Source organism: Perca fluviatilis, chromosome 16, assembly GCF_010015445.1.
Source record: "Perca fluviatilis chromosome 16, GENO_Pfluv_1.0, whole genome shotgun sequence".
Classification (NCBI taxonomy): Eukaryota; Metazoa; Chordata; class Actinopteri; order Perciformes; family Percidae; genus Perca; species Perca fluviatilis.
The window spans coordinates 14,270,991-14,282,584 of NC_053127.1; the positions used below are offsets into that span (position 1 = coordinate 14,270,991).

At 39.9% G+C, this 11,594-nt stretch overlaps 1 protein-coding gene across 1 annotated transcript in view; it reads right to left on the bottom strand.

The window, feature by feature from the left end:
- pdlim4 (PDZ and LIM domain 4) overlaps positions 1 to 10,089 on the bottom strand; it is a 50,580-nt gene extending 40,491 nt beyond the window's left edge. Inside the window, exon 1 of the mRNA XM_039777342.1 lies at positions 9,813 to 10,089. Coding sequence (XP_039633276.1) covers positions 9,813 to 9,905 — 93 coding nt within the window. The 5' untranslated portion in view covers positions 9,906 to 10,089. The remainder of the gene's footprint in view (positions 1 to 9,812) is intronic.
- Positions 10,090 to 11,594: the final 1,505 nt, after the last annotated feature.

An 11,594-nucleotide genomic window follows, 5' to 3' on the forward strand; every position in this document is an offset into this window, starting at 1 on the left:
AACAAAAAAATGAGAAATAACTGTCATCTGAAATCAAACAGTGTGTGTGTGTGTGTGTGTGTGTGTGTGTGTGTGTGTGTGTGTGTGTGTGTGTGTGTGTGTCTGCAGACAAAAAAGGAGTCTGCCAAGGCAGAGAATGGATCCAAAGTTGTTGTAAATGATGCAAAAGTGGTTTCTAGGCCACTATGGAAGGGAATAAAAAAAAAGACGATAAACTCAATAAAATGATCACATTTTTCTAGTAATAATTTAAGACCATATGGTATGAATTCAATTCAATTTTCACCCAATAAACATATTTTCATTTGTTAAAAAAACAGCAACAAAAATGTATGTTTTTGTTACTTTGACTAAATGAGAATTCAAATTATATAAATTAATCTTGCTGCTAACAGAAAAATCAATCACTTAATGTACCCAATAGCGATAATGTCATTTAAGATGTGACCACGATGGTTTTGATAGTGATAGAGCAGAAAGCAGCTTTACTGGTTGTTGGGCAATCTAAACACTGTTTCCATAGGGGGCCGCTCCACAAACAGTAACATAGTTAATTGCTAACAGATAGAGCGGTTAGCAAAAGGACAGACTCATGTCAGTGTCATCATGTGGCACGCTGAGGCCTGATGAATATGTGCTGGGGTGTGGTTTCACTGTGGGCACTGTGGGTTTTTCTGTGCATTTGAGCGTGAAACATAAACAGCAAAAACAAAATGTGTGTGAATGTTTGTGTAAGTGTACTGTATAAAGCTGCAGTGACACTTCCACTTCAGGGCAAAGTATTCTGTCATGTCATCGTTGTTTCTGTCTGATATCTAAGCCATAAAAGTAAGAGTGACTTTCTTTGTTCCTGAAAAATTCACGACCATTTCATCCTGCCTATCTCTCCTGGATGTACACACACACACACACACACATACACACATACACATACACACATACACACACACACACATACACACATACACACATACACACACACACACACACACACACACACACACACACACACACACACACACACACACACACACACACACACACACACACACACACACACACACATCTGACTCACATCAAATTATAGCTAGGGCTGGGTAATATATCGATATTATATCGATATCGTGATATGAGACTAGATATCGTCTTAGACTTTGGATATCGTAATATCATGATATGACATAAGTGTTGTCTTTTCCTGGTTTATATATCTACTTTTCTGAACTCACCAGACTGTTCTATTATTTGCCTTTTCCCCACTTTGACATTATGTCCACATTACTGATGATTATTTATCTAAACTCTAAGTTTGAACATATTTTGTTAAAGCACCAATTGTCAACCCTAGAATATCGCCGCAATATCGATATCGAGGTATTTGGTCAAGAATATCGTGATATCTGATTTTCTCCATATCGCCCAGACCTAATTATAGCTATTTAGTGACAGATGCCTTTCTGCTAAAGGATCACTAGCACACCTTTTCTGGTTCTGCCCTACACTAAACCGTATAATTAGCGGACAGAGATCTTCAGGTGGCTCTCTAAAGCCTATTCCAGAGACATTCTGCCTGATCATGCGCTTGCTATCTTTGGTTGCTCTACAGGAACGTTTGAGTTGTCGTGTGATTTACAAGCTGCTCTGCCCCTAGCAATGCTGGTTGCTAAGAAGCTCATTCTCCTGTCTTGGAAGTCTACACATCCACCGTGGCATAAGGAAATGGTGCATTTTATACAGATGGAAAGGCTGCGCCTGCATAAGGTTAATATGAAGAACAAACTCTTCTTGAGAATTTGGGGCCCTTTTTTTTGGCTCAGTGCCAAATTACTCCATCCCCATAGAAACCCGGACCTGTCTGTATAGAGGAGTAAGAGATGTGTATATACTTTCTACCTATACACTATTCTACCTCACTCAAGATATGTTAAATATTGTCACAGACTAATGCTACTTTGTAAACTGGCAGCCATAAAGTATTGTATTATATGTTGGTGACATGTTCTGTTTTGTTTGAAATCTGAAAAAATAGAAAACAAATTGTTAAAATTAGTTTTATAGCCATACAGCAAATGGATACAACAACAGTTATGACATCTATATGTCTTTTTGGTTATTTATGAGCTTTATGCAGGAAGAACCTTGTCACTTATAAATGTTTTTCTCATGCGTGAAATCCCACAGAGAAGCTTTGTGCTGGGTGGGAGCAGTGAGTCGCACGTCTCAGCAACACAGAGAATAATTGCTGGCAACGTGTCAAAAGCCTTTGTTTGTTTGTTGGACCTGCGATATCCATAACCATGGATATGACCTTGGTGACGCTCTGGAAAGTCATTACATAGCTAGGGGTGTGAGGTTCTGACTGGTGTGTGATTATCACACTGAAACAAAGGGACTGAACTTGCCAAGACTAATAGGAAATACTGCAGCTGATGATTAAATATGTGGAGGTTAATGAGAACACGAGGAAATGGGAGAGTTACTTGAAATGAATTACTGTCTGTAATGCATGTGTATGTCTAGAATGAGCATGACATTTCTCACCAATATTACTCTTTTTTTTTTTTTATTATCAAAAAGTGTGTAGCAATCCCTTTCTGATTTGTAATCAGATTAGTAATAATTATGTCTGTTTCTTGAATGTGGGATCATGGGGATTTAAAGAGTTTCCTGTAGGTCCTTCTCATCATGGTATGCTTCAATATGTTAGGCATGATCGTAAGAGCGTCCCCAGAAACCCGTTTTATATAGCTGCCAGTCCCTGCACGCGCGTGTCGACAAGTTGACAAAGATGACATCACGCTTACAAGGAAAAGCACATCATTCAAAACTCACTTCATACCGTGAGAGAAGATATAGAGTCAAACTGCAAGGTGCTTGATTAAATGTAATAAATAGACAAAGAATAAGAACTTGCTGTTTTCAACATGATCTTCATAATGAGGCAATTTCGTCTGTAAAACTGTAATTTCTATTAGAGCTGGGCGACATGGAAAAAAAATCAAGTATCACGATATTTTTGACCAAATACATCGATGTTGATATTGCGGCGATATTGTAGGGTTGCTGTAGGTGCTTTCACAGAATATTAACACAATGAGCGTTTAGATAAATAATCACTAATAATGTGGCTACAATGACTAAGTGTAATAAAACAGCTAGTAAGTGGTAAGTTCAGAAAGCTACAACACTTTACTGTAACGCAGCCTTTAAATAAGGAAAAGACATGTCATATCACGATATTACAATATCCAAAATTAAAAACAATATCTAGCCTCATATATAGATGTTGATATAATATCGATATATTGCCCAGCCCTAATTTCTATACTTAATACTTAGCATAGGGCTGGGCGATATGGAGAAAATCAAATATCGCGATATTTTTAATCAAATATCTCGATATCGATACCGCAACGATATTGTAGTGTTGACTATTGGTGCTTTCACAAAATATTTACACAATGAGTTTTTTGATAAATAATCATCAGTAATGTGGATATAATGTCTAAGTGGGTAAAGGCAAATAATAGAACAGTTACAACAGTCTGGTAAGTTCAGAAAATGACATCACTTTACTGTAATGCAGCCTTTAAAACCAGGAAAAGACAACACTTATGCCATATTACGATATTCAAAATCTAAGACGATATCTAGTCTCATATCATGATATCGATATAATATCAATATATTGCCCAGCTCTACACATCAATCACAGAGACTCAGTTTCATACATCAGATAACCAGATGAGCAGGAAAAGCTCAGCTACAACCCAAGGACAGGCATTGTTCTCCTGCCCATACAGTTTCAGGAACTCCACAGCTTCACTGACAACAGGAAATTCCTCGAGAGTACCATCTGTTATCTTTTGCTCAGTTTTTTGTGGAAGTGCAGCTCATAGCATCTATAATTCTAGCCTGGAGAAAAGAGCAGCCTAAAGATGACTATTATAACCAGCAGCATCAGAGAAACAACCCATGTGGCTTTAGATCACATGTCCTGTCTCTGGTATGTGGCGGAGTTGGACAGACTGAGAGATTAAACGGTACAAAGGACACTGAGTTCACTGGATGTATAACTGCTGACATAATCTAAATTATATTTGGTCTTAATTCCTGCCCTGTGATTCCAATGCCCTTGTAAAATCAGCTTAACAAACATGAAATGATATGACTTGATATGAGAAATGTTTTTTTTCTCCTAACTATCAAATTCCAGGAAGTCCCATAACCAGACAAAAATGTTATGATCAAATATAATGAACTATATATAATTAATATGCTATATCTAAATTACAATTTTAAATGTGCCCTGAACAAAACAACCCTCTAAATGCACTACACAACAATAGTAATTCTCCATCATGCATGGACAGACAAGAGACCACACAGCAGCATGCTCTGTATAAAGGTGTCGGAAGGGAAGCTGGACAGTGCTCGGTCATTATTTACACAACACTCAGTTGTGAATTCCCCTCCAGAAGACCACTGTTTGCCAGGTGGCAGGACTGACAAGCGTCCTGCGTCACCTTCTGCCTAGACGTCGGTTTGACACAGATTTACAAAAGGGCTTATACCACAGCAGCCACATTCAACATATCCTCTCTAAATGCTTCAGCAGTTACATCAGTGATTTTATTATGTTTTGGTTTCGCTGACACTCGTTCTCTCTCATGCACACAAGGCCATTTAACAACCTACCACTGCACGCACAAACGCACGCATACACACACACACACACACACACAAACACACAAACGGCAAACAAATGTTCCCATTTCGAGTCAAGTAGACACGTCATTACCTGGCTAGAGTCTTAATGGGCTGGCAGGGGACTAATGAGCTTATCCTGGTACATTATCACCTTAAGGGAAAAACACAGCTGCTGCCATCAGAACTTGTTTTCTGGTATTTACAACTTTCACTGTCTCCAAGTGCAGGTGTTTCATGGCGTTCACTTTTATAAGTGCAGAAGGACATGGAGGAAGAAGGGAGGAGATCTGTCAATTGTGAAAAGTAGAGGTATGATTGGAATTATTACGTAAAATACTATAAAACTAAAAAAACTATGAGGTCTAACATGTCTAGCTTGTCTTTCTCTAGTTATACAGAGACCACAGACAATGTTAAGACCTTCAGAGAGTTCTGGCTTGTATGAGTTTTACATGATACTAAAAAGGCCCCCAAAGAGACATTTTGGATACTGTACGACATAAACTACCCTTCTCTGAAACACTCTCACAAACACACTCTTCTCCCTCCATGTATCTCTTTCTGCGTCACCATTCAACACATTGTAATTGCCGTCTTGGGCATGCACTGTACGGCAAGAATGTTGCAAGCATGTGATAAATAGCAAGTTTAGTAGATTCTCCAGTATATCAGCAGCAATTAATCACACTGGCTTCAAACTCAGAATGCAACCACATCCCATGAGGTGAGTCAAGAGGATTCCTTTCCCGCCATTTCTATTTTTTTCATCACTTCTCCCTGAATTTAATTGGGATTTTGCACTTACACCAGCATATTAGACACCAGGATAAAACAATTACTGAGTTCTGCCAATAAAACGCATTTTGTGTTGTCAGCTGATGTATTAAGAGCATATGATGTCAACTGGACACTGAACTGCTCTGTAATGGCTGGTAGAAAGCAAGTCTTCAGGAGGTAGTGTAATGCTGGATCTTGCTGCCAAAACACTGTGTGTATTTATGCCTCTACAATTACATATTTTGATAAATATGCTTGCATCTCACCAGCTGCGTCCTTCTCTAATTTTATAGCCAAGATTTAGGACTTAGCCGAAACTCCCCTATTTACTCTTACAAGCAGCTATTCCATGTCAGCGTTGGGTTTTATTGCCATCTATGTTATGCAACTGCCTGTAAAGTGTAACCTGTAATCATTTTCACTAGAGTTATACTCAGTAAACGTAATACAACTTTTTTTCTGCCATATGGCATCGTTTTGTCATCGATTACATGCCACTTTGCAACACAGTAATACAACAGAGACCTTATTTATTGATATTGATTGATTTCAATATCGATCGATCCAACACCAAAGATTCTTTTGTACCTTAAAATAATGTTTCCAAAATCGTTTCAGTGGTTCATCAATAGGGTTGGGTATCGTTTGGTTTTTTTTCGGTTCCGGTGCTAAATCGATACTTTTAAAACGGTGCCGGTGCCTAAACGGTGCCTGAACCGGTACTTTTCAATAAAGTTAAAAAAAAAGAAGAAGAAAAAAAATAAGGGTAGTAAACAACAGTCAGTGACTTGTTTATTGCTAAGGACATGGTCAAAATTAAAGATTTAATAATAATGTAATAACTATAACAATAACTTATTTCACCAGTAAATTGCTGTTGAACCCAGATGGGAAAAGGGTATTTTACAATTACTGTGAATGCACCACGAGGCTACCTGTTTTAAGTGAATCTGTGTTGTTTAATTCCGACAATGGCAGCTGCAAGTGAACGCACCGTCTGTGTTGTTTAATTCCGACAACGGCAGCTGCAAGTGAACGCACCGTCTGTGTTGTTTCATTCCGACCATATAAACATACTGTATATCTATGAATTGCGACAACGGCAGCTGCTGCTACGCTGCAGAGCAGACTGTTACATCCCGCTGTTGAAGTCCTCCACAGTGAAATACAGTCACACTTTACACTGTTTAACGTTAGCTGTCAGCATTTTAACCGTGATTAATCCAGCTGCTAGCTAAAGGTAGGCTAACGTTACATGCTGTCAGGTGTAGTGTAAAGTCGAGCACCGAAATGAGGCACCGAAACTTTCGTTCTTATTCGGTCTCGTTACTACCGTTTACGTCGGCACCGGTTCCCTATTGGCACCGAGTTTCGGTACCCAACCCTATTCATCAACTTGTAACAGGGTGAACGGCACTTCTGCGTTCGCTTTGCGGCCCTCTATCGGCTATAACCGCACTATGCAAGTTTGCCAGATCGGGTAGCAGATCTGTAGTTCGAATGAGACATAAGAATGTAGGGGGGACCGAAGAGGAAAAGTGCTTTGGTGTTGCTTTAAGGTTAGCCTACTATAAAAGGTGCTGGTTGACAAGTAGCTAATGCTAAAGCTATATCGTTAGGTAATTCTTGGTGGGTAACATAAGATTACGACATTGTTCAACATGCTCAGTTATTTTTAGTATGATTGTTTTGACCATGGTTAACAACTCTAGGCTAACCAACAAATTCATCAGTAACGTTAACTGTATAGATAGACGACTAATCTAATGGTAATTTAGCCAGCTAGCACACCCCTGTCTGTCTGCCTGCCTCACTCTACCGGCGCTGCAAGGCTTCAGTCGGGATGAGAGCTGACAACAGCCCCAGGGACATATCCACAGTCAGCCCCCAGCCAGCTAGCAGCCAGCCACTATCATTCCAGCAATCCAAACCCAACTCCTGTGCTAAGGACGCTAACGGCAGTTTACTGAACCGTCGGGAAAAAGACCCAGGCACCAGAGTCAGAACAGCGGCCATTCGTAACGTTACACCTCCGTTAGCGTTACCGGTGTTCGTGCCAAAAATCTCCTCCCTGCCCTGTGTTGCCATTTCGGTTTCATATCGCTTATCGTTACAGCCCTAATTTTCACTGATGCAATCATCACTAGAGACTGTCTTCCCCCTAAAAAAAGGCTCCCATAAGCCGTTTGTTCAAGCAGTAATTGCAACTCATATTTACGTTTTATAGTGGCGGCGCCCTCTAGTGGCCTTCCATAGGAGTTCATGTCGCATTTGAAAATAAAAGTAAACAGCAAGTTTTTTTAACTTTATGGAAAAAACTGAACTATGTCATGTTCTGTGTCACTTGCGCAACAGCAAGTTAAGTAACGTAACAGATGATTTTAACCCAAACTACAATGTTTTTTCTAGACTCAACTAAGTAGTTTTGGTGCCTAAACATAAGCAAGTAGTTTTTGTGCCTTAACCAAACCACACTGCGACAGTTTCACAACGCTAACAAAGTTTTAAAACCTTGACCTTTACATTCTCTGCCACCATTAGGGGCGCTTATTTTATGAAACGCTCCTGTGGGTCATGTTAAAGGGTAGGAATAAAGGACCTATATCGTTGTATGGCTTGGGAGGACTTGTTGCATCACTGAGTTACGCAATCTTCGCAATGCAAAGACTTCCTTGTGCATGCCCTGGTTCCCACATTGGCAGTCATGCAAGTATGCACAGACTGAAAGGGAAAAATTCTGAAATTGTTAAATCACTAATATTGAAACCACAACTTGCCTGCTATCCATATGATCAAAGAAGTTAGGAAGGTATGCAGCAGAAAACCTGAGATGCCCTAAAGCTGCAGCACTAAGCAACATTTGGACTTTAAATTCAGCATGAAACACAAATGCTGCAATAGCTGGTAGTGTAGATTTTTCCTTATTTCCAAATTAATTATGGTCTTGGGCATGGTCTCTGTTGAAAACTCTACTCGGTGCACATAGAGACAAACTCAAACATGAAGATCGAGCACGAAGTGAGAACTATCTATCCACAGACATTTTTCAAATTACAAAATTCAGTTACCCTTAACTGTGATTTGGAGAAGCAAAGTTGCCAAGCAAGCATGGGACTCTTTAATGTTGAAACCAAAAACCTACAGACACAACTGTCAAGCCTTTTAACTTTGCACACACGGAGTCAAAGTATGCCTCACCATTGCATCACGAATCTTTTTAGGGATATAGTGGTAGGTTTAAGAGAGCACTTCAGGTGACTTCCAGGGATTCGTCTGCTTCTCTCAAAGTTGTTAATTGTATGCCGTAAATCTAAAAATTACACCTCTAGTTTGAAGTGCTATAGGGCACTGTAGTTAAACGGTCGGTTTGTGGCTGGTGATACAGCTGAGCACAACACCTGGAATCCCTCTGCAGCACCAATGAGCTCTGATGAAAAACAAATGTCAGCACCCCCCCTCCTTCTGCAAGCCCTGCAACCGGACCAGGCTGTGTTTACCCTGGCTGCCCAGGATGAACTAGTGGCTACTGCCAGATGCACTGCCAGCACAATGACTCCTGACCCATATTCTGAAGGTCAGGAAAGTTCATGAATACTACTAACACTACTTTTACTTCTAGCTACTACTTCCACCAATTTACAATGATTAATTAAATAGCATGCAATAATACAGTAATCATGATCATAATGTCATTTTCTGCATCTTTAAAAAAAATTAAATAAAAAATAAAAATCTGACTACGGGTCTGATTACCACCTGAGGTCACTTACTGACACATGGTCAAAATTTGTAAAATAAATAAATAAAAAACATTAAATGGCTATTGGGTATATTCATTTATTTGATTGATACTATGATGAATAACTTAAGAAAATGGCACCATATTGTGTTTTTTTTCCTTTTTCTGGAGTCTATTGACGCTGATACTTAGGCTAGTTTAGATAATAATTGATGGTCGGGTAATTTGCAATGACTCACTAACTTTAGCTGCCAGGAATTAGACGGCACCGTCTGTCAGCTTTTAGAGACAATCTTCTGTTAAAGCACTTAGCGTTGATGGCTACTGCTAAAAGGGATAATAGACCTTGGCGACCTCTTATTTAATATCGAGGCAGCTAATTGCTCCAACTTTCCCTACATCTCTTGCGCCGACGAATTATAGCCTATAGGCACTTCAGTATAATGGTTGTAATCAGGATGATAAAAACGCTTTCTAATGTAGAAACTCTTGCCAAGCTCCACTTTGCGCACGGCTCAATGAATGGACACACACCGTGGATGATAGCCTACACACCGAAGCAACAGAGAGCAAAGTGTCCACCTACCCTGGAGATGGTTAACGGTGTGCTGAAATCTCGTCCACCCACCAGTCGAAAACCCCAAGGAGAGGGTCCCTTTAGTGTCACGGTCTGGGTCATGTTTGGTAATATAGACTGCGAGAGGGAAGCAGACAGATGACAGGCAGACAGAGAGGGGGAAATATCCGCGGTCCCTCGATATACGGTTAACAAAAAAGGCAACGTGAAGTAACAAGAGTCCTCTGCCTGGCTGCTAGGCAACGCTGTCCCGTCTGTGAAAACTTCCCCCCCTCTCTCTTGATTCAAGTTTAAATAACGAAGCCGCCTGTGACGTGGTTGACGGGTTGTCCCGCCCGCCTTCACCCAGTGATACAGAGTGGGAGGGGACAGAGCCCAGAGCACTGGGGGGAACACAGCCGACAGTGTGTGCTGCCTGTGACATCAACATCAACTGTGTGTCACAAAAAGTAGCCTGTTGTTCAACACTGCAGTCTGCAGGTATTAATGGGGGCCACTAGATTCAGCAAATATTCTATTCTCAGATGATTAGATGGGTGGTGTATGTATTTCTGTGGTTCCTAGTTATTTTCCTCTTCTTGTGAGTATAGACTGTGCTTGTGACTTTCTTTCAGTTCCTCCTGTTGCCGTGCACCATCAGTGACCAAACAGGTACGTTTATTGCTCGCTGACTTCCCTTGTTAATCACTGAGCTATTTTGCTATAAAAGTAAATCACTTATATTAGCATATTCATTTAATTTAAAAACTCTAACTTGTAAATGAAAATAAGCAAAAAATATAGGCAGATTGTATACCAAAGCTAAAAGCTAAGCAAACCTTAAGCAGCACAAGAAAAAATATTAGTCTAGTGAGTATTAAAACTATCAACTAAAAAGGTCAAACTGATGGCTTTAAATCCTGATGAGTATACTGGTCAGTATTTTAATCCTCCTATGAATAAGACACATACCCATAGCTTTTATTATCAGGCCTACCTTCATCATTGCATCATGTGTGATTACCTAAAGTGGTATAGCCTACATTTGACATGCCAATTAATTGGGAAGTGCTTTGAGCTATTCTTTGTCCTACATTTGAATGAAAAAATGATAGCTTTAAAACAAGACTAGACTAAGAGTTTGCAGCCAAGAGCCTCTGTGAAGTTAGGCTTAGTGTAAATAATTTTCATAAGCAATTGTATGTTTGCTGTCCGAGTATGTTGAAACCAAATCTAAGATGATTTTCTGTCATGACAGACAATAAAGTTTTCTGAATCTTAAGCTCTGACCTTATAACATGACGTTAGAACGCTAACATTGGCTAATTAGCGCTAACCTCAATGTGCAGGTGAGGCTGACTGGAATGACATTTTGCAGGTGCTTGCAGGTACCAAATTTCATCCTTCCACCAGTTGTCGAGACATTTCACAAAAAACTAAAAACATTGCTATCGATAGAGCCATGCCAATGGCGTGACTGAAAAATAAATGAAAATATAAATATCCTGACCTTTGGGGCTTGTAAAATAATCTGGACATGCACTTAAAACTCCGGTCACTCCATAACTCACTGATTAGGTTCTTAAGCAAAAAGCCGTTAAGACCTGAGTATCATCTTCAACAATGAAGATGTTGTGCTGTAATTTGGACACTTCACCGCCAAAAATTACCTCTCCCATTTGTCAGTGGAAATCCTAGTATCCTCTCTGCCCCACTTCTTGATTCTCTCATTTCCCCAGCCAATTGCAGAGTGAGTCACTGAGCTGGAGTACGATTTTTCTACTGCTGAGGGAATGATCTCATTGACATTCC